At 29.6% G+C, this 16,829-nt stretch overlaps 3 protein-coding genes across 6 annotated transcripts; all 3 read right to left on the reverse strand.

The window, feature by feature from the left end:
* Positions 1–1,306: 1,306 nt before the first annotated feature.
* On the reverse strand, positions 1,307–9,663 carry LOC118073978 (5-oxoprolinase). 2 transcript variants are annotated; one of them, XM_035094802.1, is made up of 20 exons: positions 9,213–9,663; positions 8,412–8,611; positions 7,631–8,055; positions 7,229–7,391; positions 7,070–7,155; positions 6,767–6,968; positions 6,433–6,693; positions 6,249–6,374; positions 5,979–6,180; positions 5,663–5,891; positions 5,457–5,595; positions 5,084–5,361; positions 4,746–5,006; positions 4,567–4,672; positions 3,809–3,976; positions 3,496–3,740; positions 3,258–3,369; positions 2,961–3,185; positions 2,545–2,886; positions 1,307–1,531 (listed from the first exon to the last, which is right to left on the reverse strand). In XM_035094802.1, exons 2-20 carry the CDS (start codon positions 8,580–8,582, stop codon positions 1,391–1,393), a joined length of 3,882 nt encoding a protein of 1,293 aa, XP_034950693.1. In that variant the 5' UTR covers positions 8,583–8,611; positions 9,213–9,663; the 3' UTR covers positions 1,307–1,390. The 2 variants fall into 2 exon arrangements, with proteins under 2 accessions (XP_034950693.1, XP_034950692.1); XM_035094801.1 differs by having other exon boundaries at positions 8,412–8,651.
* Positions 9,664–9,693: 30 nt separating this feature from the next.
* LOC118073979 (long-chain fatty acid transport protein 4-like) lies at positions 9,694–14,344 on the reverse strand. Its single transcript, XM_035094804.1, has 12 exons — positions 14,033–14,344; positions 12,925–13,075; positions 12,569–12,806; positions 12,265–12,496; positions 11,980–12,181; positions 11,469–11,661; positions 11,246–11,389; positions 10,941–11,145; positions 10,777–10,867; positions 10,536–10,689; positions 10,405–10,460; positions 9,694–10,312 (listed from the first exon to the last, which is right to left on the reverse strand). Exons 1-12 carry the CDS (start codon positions 14,155–14,157, stop codon positions 10,214–10,216), a joined length of 1,890 nt encoding a protein of 629 aa, XP_034950695.1. The 5' UTR covers positions 14,158–14,344; the 3' UTR covers positions 9,694–10,213.
* A 341-nt stretch (positions 14,345–14,685) lies between these two features.
* LOC118073980 (synaptobrevin homolog 2-like) lies at positions 14,686–16,772 on the reverse strand. Of its 3 annotated transcripts, XM_035094806.1 has the most exons (7): positions 16,541–16,772; positions 16,271–16,355; positions 16,124–16,173; positions 15,994–16,044; positions 15,663–15,895; positions 15,380–15,456; positions 14,686–14,924 (listed from the first exon to the last, which is right to left on the reverse strand). In XM_035094806.1, the coding sequence occupies exons 2-6, from the start codon at positions 16,334–16,336 to the stop codon at positions 15,419–15,421; spliced, it is 438 nt and encodes a 145-aa protein (XP_034950697.1). In that variant the 5' UTR covers positions 16,337–16,355; positions 16,541–16,772; the 3' UTR covers positions 14,686–14,924; positions 15,380–15,418. The 3 variants fall into 3 exon arrangements, with proteins under 3 accessions (XP_034950697.1, XP_034950696.1, XP_034950698.1); XM_035094805.1 differs by lacking the exon at positions 16,541–16,772 and having other exon boundaries at positions 14,688–14,924; positions 16,271–16,530; XM_035094807.1 differs by lacking the exons at positions 15,380–15,456; positions 16,541–16,772 and having other exon boundaries at positions 14,697–14,924; positions 16,271–16,530.
* Between the last annotated feature and the right edge of the window lie 57 nt (positions 16,773–16,829).

Here is a 16,829-nt window from a genome sequence, read left to right on the forward strand (position 1 = left end):
ATTAAAAAATATCAATGATTATGTTCTTGAACAATAATAATTTATTTTAAACCTCGAATGTAATTAAAGCAGCTCTTCATCTGGTATGTCTCCTCTTTCTCGATGATCAAAGTCAGAACTATACCAGTTTTCTTCGCCTTCTGGAATATCTCCTCTCGAAGGTTCTTCATCAGATGAGTCAACAACAGTTAAAGTTGGTTTAAAATCAGGTCCAAAGGTACTGCGCCTATGAGGCACATTGTTAATATCTGTGCCATAGTCATAGTCAGGATATTCGTTCCATCCTTGTGATCCAGAATTGTGACTAGGTCTTGCTGTTACAAAGTTTGTGAAACAATTGAATAGTACAATAATAGTAAGTATTAGCAAAATTTTCTTCATAGTACTATTATTTTTTAGTTTGAAATGTTGAAATGAACCACTTTGTATGAACTTGACTTTACTTCTGGTTAGGTGTCAGTACTCAACATTGGATTTATAGGTTCAATAAAATCTGCCTTGAACTAGTAATCTAAAAACTTATTGAAACAAGTTCAAATTTAATCCCATAAAATTAAAAAATCTAAATAAAGATAAGCTTATGCATATATTAAAATTCATTATCTTAAGTGACATGATTTTTTTATATTGAAGGTGATATCAATCATCGAGTTCGGTTATCTCACATATTTGAGTGATTAATGGATTAATTTACTGTTGATACACTGTCGTATTTGAATTTTTTTCAAGTTTATCATCAATCCTACGTTCTAAACATCATTATTTACCTTTTTTGGAATTACTTATCATATTCATTAATAATGATATCTCAAACCTACATTATCAACCACCTGATCGTTCTGCTAATAACACTTGAGTGATTTCACTTGGACGGAAATCGAAACGGCTGTAATCTTGACTCTTAATTTTGATAATTATAGAAATATAATTAAAAATTATGTATATCTAATCTTCTTCAATATTGAAGGTAACATAAATCATAAGGTGAATTAATTTATGCATATACATTTGTAATTAATTCTGCTGAATCACAAAAACATTCCTTTATGCTAGAACGTCGTGTCGAACCGAATGGTGCTTACAGTAACCATTGAAATTTCATCATAAAAAGTTGGAGTAATTAGGAATGTATTTTGTAATCATATATCATAATGAACGTTTAGAATATCAAATAATGGAAATTGTAAATAAACTCTTTTAACTAATTTCATAATATCATGTAATCTATTAATTAGAATATAATAAAAATCATATGAAAATTGCAAGTTAATTAATGTAATTCGTTCGATAAATGAGAAGTTAAATCTGATAGTAATAAAATATATTATTTCAATTTTATTTGTTACAAATCATAATTTCTTTAGATAAATAAAAACAATTATTATGAGAATTATACAGATTCTTGTGCTTTTCGATATTCAAACACACTTCCATGTTCAACGAATTTCTTTGGTACACTTTGTGCCTCTAATGACTTCGTTCCAGGAGTTCCATATCCTCCACCTCCTGGAGTTTCCAACAGGAATGTATCCTAAAAACAGAATCGAAAAAATCTCATAAATTATTATTAAATTGCAAACTTTTGATATCGAAAAAATTTGGCGTCCATTTTTTATGCTAAGTGCTCTCAAAAAGTACATGAAGATCTCATACATTTAAAAATTTTTTTATAACCTACGTTTTTTTTTCTCTCTATATATATATATATAAGTGATATATACAGTAAAAGAGTGTTCGTATGTCATTCCTAGTTTTAAAATAAATGTGAAGGCAACTGACTGTTCCATAAGTACTAGAAAATGTTCACTCCATCCATCAGATTTCATGCCGGCTGGGCGTCAAAGCGTTCTTCACTTCAATGAAACTTTATAATTTGAGTTTCATCACACTCTAATCAAGTTTTTGGAGTATATGTAAATCTTAGTTATCTTCAATATAATTTTCTATCATCATTATCACGACCATCTTCTTATTATCATATTTTTTTTGCAAAATAAGCATACCGTAACATATAACAGATGAAACCAAGATGATTTTTTCATCTGAATATACATTTTTGTTGGTACGTGCCAGCTATAGCTTCGATAACAACAGAGAGTATGGTGATATGTCATGGTACCAAACATGAAAAAGGCGGTGAGCCGGAAGAAAAGAGGCTGCTTTCCACTCGTAGAAATAAAATCTTTACGAGATCACATAAAACTACGGAAATCTGGGTCTTATATAAGTATGCATATGCAACATATATGTCTGACTCTATAAGGTATAGATATACACATACTTTCTTTAGCTGTTTAAAATTTTTTTATAAGAGAATATTTTTATTATCATTACAATAAACTTTATAAAAATTTTAATTTTATGAGGAGTCAAAGAAATTTATCTTGAACCCAAGAATAAAAGGGATATAGTAAATAAAGTAACAACTGCTCCAATTTAATATCTATTGTAACTAAAGGAAACTTTAAAAAGTTCGCCAAAGGTTTTACATAAAAGTTATAGAGAAAATAAATATTATCAAATACGATAAACATATAAACTTACCCCCGGAAGTACAGGTACTGCAGTTTTTGGCCCAAGATTAATTTTCCTACCATCTGCTCTTATCAGAGTGTTTCGTCCTCGAGCTCCTGGTAAACCACCCTCTAAACCTGGTGGACTGTGAGATCTTCTCTCTGTCAAAACAGATAACGTCATGGATGATCGGAACTTCATTTTCCGGATAACTCCATCACCTCCACGATGAGCGCCATTTCCCCCACTTCCCGGACGTAAAGAAAATTGTTCAAGTATAACAGGATATCGTAATTCAAGAATTTCCGGATCGGTGATTCGTGTGTTAGTCATATGTGTATGAATTCCTCCTCTGCCATCCCAAGTTGGACCCTTTAAATAAGCATTATTAGCTTAAAAGTTGATCAATAAACATTTCATGGTAATAAATATCACTATCCTCTTACAGCTCCACTTCCACCTGCGACAGTTTCATAATAACCCCATGTATCTGTACCTAAAGTAATATTATTCATACACCCTTGCGAAGCAGCACAAGCACCGAAAGCCGTAAAGACTACATCAACAACTCGCTGAGAAGTCAAAACATTTCCACCAACTACAGCAGCATCTTCTGACGGATCTAGCAAGGATCCTTTGGGAATTATTATTTGCACTGGTTTCAAACAACCCTACAAAAGACCATCTTCATAATATTTTAAAAAAAATGCAATAATTCTCAGTGATAATAAACTAGTCCATACTTGATTTAACGGAATATCTCGACCAACGATGCACCTTAAGCAATAAATTATTGCTGATAACGTAACCGCACGTGGTGCATTGCAATTACCCCAAACTTCGTAGCTGGTACCTCTAAAAAAAAATCATCTCTATTGATAATTCTCCTATACTTGAAGCTATTTTATGAGTCAATTTTAGTGGGATTTATTTGAGAAATTGCTATAAATAACAAGCACGAAATGAGCAATTCCAACGTACGTAAAGTCGCAAATGGCCTGACCCTTTTCTACATCGAACTCAAGCCGTAGTTGAATTACACTCCCATCATCCAGATAATCCACGGCCCTGACAGTGGTACTTGCCGTTTTATGAAGCAACTTTCTCCCTACAGACGTGAGCATTTCGCGCACAGCTAGTTCCGCATTTTGCTGTATATGAGCCATGTATGCTTGGACAACATCCAAGCTATAAATGTCAATGAGTTCGTTTACCAGCTGCGTGCCCTGCAAGCCGATTTCAAGTCAATATACTCAATAACACTTCTTCACTCCATTTATTTACAATTTTTCACCTTATGATTAGCAGCTATTTGTGCTTTGAGATCACTTAAATTATCTGCCAAGTTTCGAGTTCCAGAACTCCCCGGTATTTTCCCTGGTTCCATCAAAGCTTCTGTTAACTCTTTCTCACGAAAAATTCCTTTGTGAACTAATAAAAAGCTTTTAAAAGTAGCTCCTTCCTGTATAGTTTTATAAAATAATAAAATTATACTTTGATACATTGTTAATTTTTAAATTGTTAAATGAATGAAGAAAACTCCTAGACATTTATAATCTTATAATATACGTCTTTTTTAGTATTATTAATTTTCGGTTTTAAAGTTTCTTATTCACTTTGAATACTCTTAATTGATGGACGATTGATCGTAGAAACTTTTATGAAGACACTTTCGAACCGAGAAGCATGAACTTTTCAATAAAGTTATCGTTTTTTATTTAACTATTTTTTATCCATTTTATGGAGTTATGGAGTTTTTAGTGTTTCGTAAAACAATAATAGATCATAAAAAAGTAATGCTTTCAAAAGCTTTTCAGTTTAGGAAATAAAAATAAATAAATAAATAAAACAATTCAATATTCAGGAAATCTAAGTATTAATTTTATGTAATTGATAAATGCGATCATTAAAAAAAAGTTAAAAGTAAATAAAAGAAAAACTAGTTTTCGGGTTTTTGATAAATGCTCGAACAGTCTTACAGCGTTGTTGAAATTCTACAAGCATCGTGAATAGAATAGAAAATTTTTAGCAAAATACAGTAGCACTATTTACTTGATTTAAGGATGTTGAATGGGGAGGCATTGACCCTGGGGTAATACCACCAATGTCTGCATGATGACCTCTGCTAGCTACGAAAAATACGGGCTGTGGCAAGTCACTAAGGATAATTTTTTTTAATCCCCACGTTTTTATTTTAAAAAATAAAATATCTTATAAATGGTTTGGCTTACCTATAGAAAACTGGCGTAATTACAGTTAAATCCGGTAAATGTGACCCACCAGCTGAGGGATGATTAGCCAGGATTACGTCACCTCGACTGAATACTCCTTCAAATGCTCTCATTTGATACTGCACCGTCTCTTGCATTGCACCTAAATGAACTGGAATGTGAGGAGCATTCGATACAAGACCACCATCTGGTCCGAATACAGCACAAGAAAAGTCAAGTCGTTCTTTTATATTGGTGGAAATAGAAGTTCTCTGTAGAATTCTAAGCAATGATTAATCAAAGATATTATTAAACGGAATAGAGATCATTTTAAAGGTTTTAAAATAGTTAAACAATACCTGCCCATTTGTTCAGCAATACTCATAAATCTATGCGAGAAAATACTTAAGTGAATCGTATCTAATTCTGTGGTAACGAGCGATCGTTTGCCCTTTCCAATTGTTATCCGTATATCTCCACGGGATGTAACACAGCCAGTGCAATCGGGCTCAATTAAAATTGTACTTAAGCTGTCCATGATAATTGCCGGACCATTGATCATATGGCCATGCATTAGTGTATGCATTAGATAAACATTGGTATCTTGATATCCACCTTCAAAATATACTTTTGCAACCTGTTAAATTAAAGACAGATGCTACAATGGTTATTTTAGTTCACTAGTCATGTTGTATTAAATCAACTCCTTTTTAATATCAGGTTTATTTATACTTTTTCAATTTTCGGAGGTTCAGTTACTGATGGTAATTCTTTTTCTTCAGGAATTTTTGATTTACCGATTCCACGAACTCGAATATCGTTTACAACAATCTTTCGACTTGGCATTGTAAATCCAAACTCTGTTTGATATCTACAAAAAATGGTAACAATTTGAACATTTATACATCGTCAATAATTATTATTCAAAAATTATTTACCGTTCCAAAAAAGTTGATTCGAAATCTCCATACTTTGGGCATTCTTTTTCATGTTCACTTGTATTTAATATTTTAGGAGTACACATTAATGCACAATCAGTACCTTCATAACGTAAATGTAAATAATATTCAAATTTTATTTGATCGTCAGTGAATCCTTGATTGTATAGTTTTTTTTTGACATTTTCCTTTAAATAATCAAAGCGCTCTCCAAGATGTTGAAAAGAATCTGTTAATAATGACCATTAGTTTATTCCTGAAAACTTACTATTTAATGACGTCCAATTATTAATATAATATAATGATTTTCATTCACCTTTTTCATAAAATTCAGCACTAGGCTCTTGAGATTCTTCAACAACATCTGCAAGAGCCATTCCATACGCCGATAAAATACCAGCGTACTTATGAACGAAAACTGTACTCATACCCAGAGACCGAGCTATTGCACAAGCATGCTGTCCGCCTGCTCCACCAAAACATGCCAAAACGTGCATTGCAGTGTTATATCCTTTAGCCTAGTTATTTTAACATTACATTATCCACATAATTTATTTTAAATTTATTTATTTATGTAGATAAATACCTGAGTAAGTGCTCGAATAGGACGACACATTGTTTCATTTGCAACTTTAATCAATCCCATAGCAACTTCTTCAATCGTCATTTCTGTTTTTGCTGCATTTTCAAGTGTTGATAAATAATCATTCACCTGAATTTGCAAACAGAGAATAAATATAAAAACTTTTTTAACAAATCAAGTGACTTACTTGTTTTGTTAATTCTTTAAAAGCTTTTAAAGTCACTGATTTATCCAATGGTTCATTTTCATTTGGTCCAAATATTTTAGGAAAATATTCAGGCAGCAACCGTCCAAGGACAAGATTAGCATCAGTCACAGCTAAAGGACCTCCTTTTTTATAACAAGCAGGACCAGGATGAGCTCCTGCACTTTCTGGTCCAACTTCAAATAGACCAGATCTGAAAAATAACATTGAGCCTCCTCCTGCTGCTACAGTATTTATATCCAGCTGCATATCAACATAAGAAATATTTATCATTTTCAAAATTTTTGTAAAATAATAATACGTTTGAAAGAAATACCTGAGGTGCTTGAATAGTAACACCAGCTGTAGTGCTTTCATATACATGTTCGTAGGTACCACCATAGCGACTAACATCAGTAGATGTACCACCCATATCAAAGCCAATAATAGGCAATGTGGTTTCTCTATGATACGTAGTCATTGCATAACCAACAACACCACCGGCTGGCCCTGATAATATAGCTCGAGAACCATTGAATCTTTGGGAAAGTGCAATTTTTTTTTCATAAAAGTTATGTTATTTTTAAATAATATGTACCATGGGATCGTAATCCTTTTAAAAAACGTTGATCCTACTTACGAATTCATTGGTGTAAGGCCGCCATCGCTCTGCATAAAAAGTACATTCACACCAGCTAAATTATTTTTAAACCCAGAGGAGAAGCTCTAAAAGTAAATAACAAATTTTTTAATATCACCAGCTATTAAAATTGACAACTTAATTTGGAACTAGCTCAACCTGTAGATAAGTTTTAATATGAGGCGTTAAATATGCATCTGCTGCTACTGTGAACCCTCTTGGAACAATTCTAGTCATTGGCATCACTTCATGAGATAGAGAAACTTGAGAGAATCCCATCTCTTTAGCAATTTCACCTACTCGGCGCTCATGTTCGGTGTATCTAGAATAAGCAGTTTACCGACAATTAGCAATTAACAACAAATATACTATCTATTTACAAGTAGGAAAATCTGGAGCAAAATAGACTTATTCATTAATTATTTGAATGATAATAAGATAATATATATCATACACAAGAAATATTTTATATCAAACATTGAAAATGATTCTGCTAAAAAATTGCGTCTGATGTTCTTACTTTATATCGTGGTAATTTTATAGGTATTTTATACAACATACGTATAGCTGTGAAGTAAAACAACAGCCAAACTCTCGATTCCACTTTCCTGTAGAAACTTTAAGTTGTTTCTCAAAGTTTCCTCATCAAGTTCTTGAGTAACGAATAAATCTTCTCCGGTCAAACCTTTTACTTTTCTCCACCTTGAACTGCCAAGAGAACATTTTCCTGATAAAGCTGGTATTACTCGACACTTAACTTCTACTACTTTGGAATAAAGAACAGATGGTGTTACAACTTCCAAGTCAAAAATATTTGGACGTGCTTGATTTCCAATGTAAAGTAAATCTTTGAATCCTTCGTTGATCAGTAAAGCCATTTTAGCACCTTTTCTTTCAAGCAATGCATTTGTTGCGACTGTCGTTCCCATTCGAATCCAAGCAATTTTTGAAGTATCTACTTCATCTTTCATGGAACATCCTGTTTCCTAAATAGAAAATAGACTTTAATGTTTCAATCCGCTTCATAATTGTTAAAATTCAATATCATTAAATTCAATCGATATGCTCATTTCTGGTCTCTCATGAAAAGTTGATTGTTGTTGTTTGAGCTTGTGTATAAAATAGTTATTTTCAAAGTTATATTAACTTTTTAAAGTCACTTTTGTTTGTCACTATGAAATGTACAAAATAATAATTCACTTCCATAAAGTAATATATGGCCTATTAACTTTCTAAAATACTTTGAAAACTTTCACATTCTAAATAAAAAATTATATATATATATAATTCTAAAAGTCATAATAAAAAATGTTAAGATCTGAATAAAGGTGTTATAGCTTACCTGCTCTAAAATTCTTTTTATTCCTTCTCTTGGAGCATCATCGTAATTCGCAGGATCAACAGATAACAATTTCATAACTCGGATTTTACCACCAGGACATTGAGCATAAATATCCGTAAAAGTACCACCACGATCTATTGCGAAGCCAAATTTATCGTTTATGATTGTCATTATGGTGATATTTACGTTGACGCACTATTCTGAATTTAAACAGAATTTATCGTCGTTATTTAACTGCATCTAATAAAAGTGTCGACAAAAATTTTAAAAATAAAATAAAATTGTCAGATGAAATTAAAATATTAAGGGATAAAAAATGAATTTTTATTCCGTAGGTAATGCATTATTATATTGTATGAGCATTTTTTAACTGATGGATTGAAACAAGTTAAATGCAACAAGTGTCATGATTTATGTTGTACATATTTCACATTGAGTCTACCATTATTAACATATACATATTAAGATATTTTCATTCTCATTCAAGTCATAAATTGTCAGAGTTATATAATAATAAATTAAAACATTATAATGTAAATTCAAATATGTAGTGGTATCATTTTTTAAAAGATCTTTATCAGCTCTAGTTAAAATCACATGACAACAGATATCTATATCACTGATTGTTGATAAGCTCGGTGTAGTGATTGTTTGTAATATCTGATTGTTATATCATAATAATTTGCGCATAAATTTTTTTCCTATGATTTGATATAAGTTATTGTTTATATTCGAAATTTTACTGATTTTTTTTTGAAATTAATGAACTTTAATCGTCTATAATATTGGATGTATAATTACCAAGTATTATCAACTATTCAATTAAGTAATAAAAAGATCACAAAAATTTAGAAATCAACTCTTTTAAATGAACTCATGAAATAATAACCTCTCATACGTCTGAACGAGCGCACGAGTTAACACTAACTGTCACATTTAGAACGTTTAGGAATCATTGATGTGAAAGTGGTGCTTAAGATGATATCAAAACGTGAAGAGAACAGATTAACCCTGTTTCATTTTATTTCCTATTAAAACTATTATAAATAAATTACAAAATCATTACAGAGAACAAAATATTGAAGAACTTTTATTATTTAATATTGTTTGCCACGAAGTAAGTAATTTATTTATCAAACATTGATCAATGTTGAATAGAAGAATTTAATGAGAAACACTGGCACTCTGCGAGTGCGCAACTAATTTGTTATCAATTATTCTTTTGGAGTTTTTTCTTTAAAGTTTGAATATAAGGGTAATTCTTGAAATATAAATAACAAAACTGGTAACAAATTTTTTTATTAAATAAAATATACTTATCCACCATATGGCCTCCACTCATTCATTATTAAATTTTACAGTAATATTACATAAAGCTTTTATTTTATAAAGCTACCATTATTAATATACCATAAATATTTTTCATTATTATATTTATGAACATTTGAATAGTATAAAAAAATATTAAACTATTTTTTTACTTTATTACTATCAATAGGGAATAGTCACAGACCTGAAATGAGTCTTTTGTGGAATTATCTGAGTATTATGTAGATATCATTTATGTAAATTTATATATTTATGTATATATAACGTTTTTTTTTTGGAACGAAATAAAAAATATAAAATTCTTAACGAGTTTGAGCTGAGAAATTTAAAATAAATTTTTATCACATTTTTATACGATATTTTATGTCTTTTTTTCATTTATTGTAGTCTGAATGTGCATTTAGCTTTGTTAACTTTTTAAATATCATCTTAGTAAGAATTTTGCTCATTCTCAGATTAAAAAATACATCTATTTAAACTCGAAGTTTTTCTGATAATAAATCTTGATACAATTGCTCGGTAAATCTCTCGTAGTTTCCAGATTTATTTAAGAAGTATACTGGATCTTTAATCTAAGAAAAAATTTCAAGCATAAAGTTATATTTATCAAATTGTAAGTTATGGAAATTTTTAGATCATTTTTTTAGCTCATTAATTTACTTACCTGTGTTATATCATATCCTTCTTTTTGAAGATCACGTTTCTGTAGTTTAAATGTACCTAAATGTAAATAATTGATAAATTAAAATTCTATTACTTGTTCCAGTTAGAAATATTAATGATCTTATCACTCACCTGTAAGAGGTAATTCTGATAAGACTCTGACAAAAATCGGTCGTGCATATAGTGGTAAATTTTTCTTTAATCCTTCTTCGAGCTCTTTAATATTCAATGAACCTTCAGGATCATAAATAGCTGCCATACCTGCTTTGCCTTCATTTCCAACAACCTTTTATCAAAAAATTAAAGGATAATTAATTTCAGAAAAGGAAGAGTTTTTCGTTTTAAAGTTTTCAAATTAAATTTTGAAGCATACTTCTACTCCATAAACCACTGCATCCTTCAAATTTACTACATTACTAATAACAGCTTCTATTTCTGTAGTTGAAACATTTTCTCCTTTCCACCTATTACATCAATTATAACATAATGAAATATTTGAAAAAGATTTCTTCAATTTAAATTTCTAACAATATTTACCGAAATGTGTCTCCTCGTCGATCTTTGAAATAAAAATATCCAAACTCATCCATGACTAAAATATCACCTGAATTGAAAACTCGGTCTCCTTTTTTTAAAACATCATGAATAATTTTCTTTTCTGTCTCTCGCTTGTCAGCATAGCCATTAAAATCATGTACTGCTTTCTTTGGATTTATTTTACCCACAAATATTCCAGGCTCACCTAGAAATATCCATACATACGGTAAAGATTAGAAAATAAATATTTCATATTATTTTTGAGCATTAATAAAAGTGAACCCTTGTTAATTTTTTATTCTCACCAGGCTTGCAACGAATACATAATCCGTCAGGTCCCCTAACAGGCTCCCCCGTTTCTTCATCAATTTTTATTAAAACTACAGGATATATGGGCCCAGCGAATAATGGCAGAAAACCAACAGCACCAACTTTTCCGTCAATATTGACTTGAAAAAAAATTAAAAACAAGTTTTTATATATTATAACACAAATACTTAATTATATCACTAAATTAAATTTTCTTACCAAGATTAGAATTTCCTTCTGTAGCACCATAAAATTCTCCTATTTGTTTGACTTTGAATCGCTTAGTAAATGTTTCCCAAATTTGCGGGCGTAATCCATTTCCAAACATTAATCTAACTTTATGTTTAGTATCATTAGGACTCGGCGGAACTGATAGTAAAAAGCGGCAAATCTCACCAATATATTGTGCTATCTAGATTCCAATAAAAAAATAGATCATTAATTAATTTTTTACATTCATTGAAAACATAGCCTGTAAAATGATACTACTTTAATTTGAAATAAAAAATGCTAATAAAAATTAAAAAGTATTGAAATTTATAAAAAAAATTGTCAGTTTTAAACTTTCAATAAAGATGATTATAACTCTTAAAACGTTAAAGTTTCCAATAAAAATCAAGATTCCAGAAAATGAAAAGTTCAAATGTGCGCTTTTGCGATATTTTAGAACTTAGAAATTCTTTAAAAAATTTTATCCCCAATTTGACAATATTGATAAGAAAGCAATTACAGTGCAGTCATGTCGAATACAGTCAGACCAAAAATTGGAAGCACTGAATTTTTTTCGAATAACAATGGTTATTCCATTGCAAATTGCTTGACCAGCACCTATAATTCCTCCTGCACTATGATAGAGAGGCAAAGAATTGTAAATTCGATCCGTTTGACGAAGGCCAAGCATACAGTAGACACCACAAGTCATCAACATGTATCTATATTTTAAATAATAGCACAATTAAAGCCTTCGTGGTCATGGTATTGAATGAAGGTATTGGATGTCAATTACATTACCTACCTCAGATTAGTGATAACTGCAGCCTTTGGCATTCCAGTAGTCCCGGATGTGTAAATGTAAATCAACTTATCCCTTGGGCATGCAAGCGACATGTCAACTATTATAGGATCGTCTGCAGTATTAGCTACAGAGCTGTTCAAATCCACTGCATCTTGCAAGACAGGTTTATTAGGATCTTCAGACCATTGGTACAAACTAAGATCAGAAACTGTATTTCTAATCTCTTCAATTGCTACAAGAATTTTAAAAGAATTATTAAGTTGATAATTTGTCTTAACAAACATTCTTTTTCTAGATCATTTACCTTCTTTGAACTCTCCTCCGAAAATGATTGCTTTTGATTCTGCTATTCTAATGCTATGAATCAAAGCATCTTTTCGTAAGTTAGTATTAATTAACGCCGTAACAAAACCAGCTTTACTAAGTGCTAGCCAGATTCCAATATATTCCGGCCGATTTCCCATAAGTAGAGCAATGCTATCACCGCGAGAATATGGTTGAGTACGCATAAATCGTGCAAATCTGTTGGTAAACTTATCTAGCTGTAAGAGTACTTGATATTATTAAAAAAAAATAAATGCAAATCACAAGTAAACTCGAAAATGAAAAATTATATTTTAGAAATTTAATTAATAATTTGTATATTTATGTTACATTCACCTTTTTGTAAGACCATTCTTGATCTTCAAAAATAATAACTATTTTATCAGGATGTGCTTCAACTTGACGAGTAAATAATTTTGCTACGGTGAAATCTCGTTTTTCCCAATACCATAGTAATATATTTACTTTTAGAAATCTTAATGATCCTCTGTAATGAAAATTAGCAATTAATTAATGAAAGTTATTATTATTGAACAATTATTTGGATTTCGTGAAAAACAAACATAAAATTAACTTGTTAATATAATTATACCTTTGAAAACATATAATAATAATGATTAATATATTATATATCTTATTTTTTGAAGAAAAATATTAATGTTAGTCATTAATTGTAATTTTATTTTAGCTAATATCAATTTTCTCGAATTGCGATCTTGAATATTCGAATAATGTCCCGGAATTGCATTACATTTCATTGAATAACTGAATCGACACCATTTACCATAATTGTTTAATACATGTAAAGTACAAAGGTAAACGAATCAAATTTCATTATCCCGGTAAATCGTATTTCGATTTACAATTATTTTATACCCCATGAATTAGATTCTGCATTAAACAATAAGTATTATTTTATAAAATTAATTAGTCCTAATTATCGTAAGTAAATAAAAGGTGCATCAGCTCTACAGATGCATCTCATGGTTGCTATAGATGACCTAGAATTTACCATAGGCTTGGTACTCTAGACAACTGGTACAGACCGCTTTCTTGTAAATAACCGTGGACTGAAAATAGTTTTTTATAAAAGAAGAAAATAATATAAGCCTACATAGATTTATTTTATTATTTCATATTCATATACTATTGCGTAGTAGGCTGAACTGCGATGTTATATCTGTGAGTCTTAAATGTTTTATACAACCAAGACAGTTGATATGATAATAAGTTTATTTTAACTCAAAGACACTCTAATCTATTTTAATGTTCCACACCACATAAGACCCTAAGAAGAAAGTTTACTAAACTCTTATTCCTTTTTTTGTACGTTTTTCAACATCATTTTAGTTGCTACTGGTGGAAATTCTTTTTATCAACATAACAAACAATAAACAGACTTATCGAGACGATAGATCAATCAAAATTATTGATAAAAACTTACATGATATCTCGAGGCAAAGTTCTGTAAAGGATATATAGTGTACGCCATCGACTTCCGGTTAACAGATAGGCAGCAATAAGAGCGATCACTGCTGAAGAGCCTATCTGATAAAGTCCCATCATCATGACTGTGGATATTTTCTTAAACTAAATAACTAACAATTGATACAACTTAATTGATCAAAATTTTTCAACAATTTCTATATGTACTGAAGTTGATATTTTTTGACAATATAATAATTAGTGATTAATTGGATAAAACTCAGATGAAGAGATGATTCAAACTGCGACGAACGCAGGCGAACGCTGCAACGCTGACTGAATGTAGAGAGAGTACATACATACAGAGGCACAATAACGAGCTATTAAGAGGCCATGGGCGTCGCGAAGATGAAATTCCCAAGCCATAAATGATAATATTTAATTTTCTTCTCTCTCTTTTTTACTTTTCCATTTAGATAAAGAGCTACAATAGTATAAATACACTCAATTTAAGAAAATTATCGTTTATTATATAAACTTACAAATATTTTTTTTTTATAAATAATAGTAATTTTTATCTACAGTACTTAACAACAAATAAAAATTTACATCACAGAAATAATATTTCAAAACTTGGATAAAAATTTCGTAAATATTACATGCTAAATATAAACAGTATTTCATGTTATCAATAAACAATACAATAATAAAAATTTTCAGTTTTTTTTTAAAAATATAAAGATAAAAATATATCCTGTATTAATTAAACATTATTTAATACTTTATACATTTGTTTACAAATATGTATAAGACTGGAATCAATATTTTGCTATCTGATGATTATTGTGTAAAATAAGGTACTGAATTTCTCAATTAACTGTTCAGTCAAGAATACTTCACAATGATAGGCACTGAAAATTACAAAAAATACATTCAGTATTAACAGAACATTTATTCTTTCAATTAAGATATTTGAGCATTTATTATTACTACTTAAAGGAATAATCATTTTGTTTATTCTTTATTTTTAAATAAAGTTAGAGCGTGATGAACATTTAAATTGAAATATATTCTTGTGAAGACATGAAATTCGTTTTAAATAAATAATTATGAATAGTTAATATGATATTTACTGCAGTAAAAAAATTTATTTATAATGTTATGAACATTGAGAAAGATATTTAAATGTTAATCAAATTAAATGGCAAAGAGCAACAGATAAGGTTTATATTTTTCGCAATTATTCTATATAATGAAATAAATTATATTAAAACAAGGGGTTATATAATAAATAAACAATTATAAGCAGCGATATCAGTAAAAATAATGACAAAGCATTCAATGCTACTGATAAGGACTCAAATACCTTAATTTTGTATAACAATTTGGCAGAATAAGACGATAATTATTTGACAACCAGATAAAGCACCACAATATCTAAAACTGAAAATGATATACAAATTCTAGCTGTATGAAAATCATGATCGTTACTTCAAAGATTTTACTCTTCATCAAAATAAAAATGATATTAGAATGATTTGATGGATATTATTTGAAAAAACGATTATAAAGTGAAATAATTATGCAATGATTGGACAAATTTTGAATAATAACTAACTAATAAATAAAGAATATTCAATTGAACTTACCTATGATGCATAAAATAATTATGATGGTAATTCCTACGACGAGTGCCCTTGATTTAATATTTTGGATCCAAGCTCTTCGTTGTGCTTTTTTAGCAGCATCACGAAATTCATTTCCAGCAATATTTAATCTATCACTAGCCATTTGTAAATCTTCTAGTCGTTCTCCTCTTTCTAGTACTCTTTGTACATTATCACGCATAACTTCAGTCACTTCACGTATTTGTACTTTTACACTGAAAATAATTTTGGAAGTTTATACTTTACTATACCACAAATTGATGATGTTTTCGACATTTTTTAATTAATAACCATATAAAAATTCAATACATACCTATCAATCTTTCTGTGTACTTCAACATCATCTGAGGACACACTAGAGCGACTGAAATTTTGAAATAAATTTTAATTTTATAAAATAAGACATGATCTTCTTCAAAATAAATAGTGACTCTAATACTTACTTAAATATCATATCTTCATCTGGATCACTATCATGTTCTAGCAATGTTTCCTGTAATAAATTTTACAAATTAATATCAATAGTTTCAATAGTAGTGATAGTTTTATCGTAGAAAATACTATATTTTATAAAATTTTATTGACGTTACCCTTTCATCAGGATTTGCACTTCGTACATCAGAACTTGTAACTGTGGATCTGTTGAAACTTGCCATATTGAGTAATTACTTTGAACTTGATAGAAATTACTAATTAGTACTTATCAAATCAATATTTATTTTTAATGTATATTATTATACATAGAAAATAAACTTTCGAATTTATTATTGACTTTAATTTTTAGAAAAACGACACATATGAACACACGTACTCGAATAGAAAAAACTTAAAAAAAAATTAATTCCAGAAATTCTACTCACACATCAGATAAAACTAATAACAAGTATCAAACAAAACTGTACATCATAAAAATAATAAGTACATGATTAATGACTGCAAAAAATAGAAAAAATTAATCATCTTTATTTTGATTAATCAGTAGACAAGTTTTCACTACAAAATATAATAATTAACACAGTGTTGGAATTCATCGATGAATATTTTTGTTGGCTCTATTTTTGGCCAGCTGGACTATATGTATAGAAAACGAACTATAGCATATCCTTCAGCTGGCTGAATGTATACTATAGAATTCCCGCTCCATCTTTT

This window comes from Chelonus insularis, unplaced genomic scaffold (assembly GCF_013357705.1).
Source record: "Chelonus insularis isolate UGA/USDA-ARS -01 unplaced genomic scaffold, ASM1335770v1 scaffold_714_pilon, whole genome shotgun sequence".
Lineage (NCBI taxonomy): Eukaryota > Metazoa > Arthropoda > Insecta > Hymenoptera > Braconidae > Chelonus > Chelonus insularis.

Excerpts from the sequence above, each read along its gene's own strand:
- LOC118073978 (XM_035094802.1), bottom strand. The coding sequence starts at position 8,582 with ATGACAATCATAAACGATAAATTTGGCTTCGCAATAGATCGTGGTGGT. Across the intron at positions 4,673-4,745 it reads ATTACGCCAGTTTTCTATAG|TGACTTGCCACAGCCCGTAT; the intron begins GTAAGCCAAACC and ends AATTATCCTTAG. Across the intron at positions 3,741-3,808 it reads AAATAGCTGCTAATCATAAG|GGCACGCAGCTGGTAAACGA; the intron begins GTGAAAAATTGT and ends ATCGGCTTGCAG.
- LOC118073979 (XM_035094804.1), bottom strand. The coding sequence starts at position 14,157 with ATGATGATGGGACTTTATCAGATAGGCTCTTCAGCAGTGATCGCTCTT. Across the intron at positions 12,807-12,924 it reads AAGAATGGTCTTACAAAAAG|CTAGATAAGTTTACCAACAG; the intron begins GTGAATGTAACA and ends GTACTCTTACAG. Across the intron at positions 11,146-11,245 it reads ATGTATTCGTTGCAAGCCTG|GTGAGCCTGGAATATTTGTG; the intron begins GTGAGAATAAAA and ends GGATATTTCTAG.
- LOC118073980 (XM_035094806.1), bottom strand. The coding sequence starts at position 16,336 with ATGGCAAGTTTCAACAGATCCACAGTTACAAGTTCTGATGTACGAAGT. Across the intron at positions 16,045-16,123 it reads GATGAAGATATGATATTTAA|TCGCTCTAGTGTGTCCTCAG; the intron begins GTAAGTATTAGA and ends TCAAAATTTCAG. Across the intron at positions 15,457-15,662 it reads AATTATTTTATGCATCATAG|TTTTAGATATTGTGGTGCTT; the intron begins GTAAGTTCAATT and ends TATCATTTTCAG.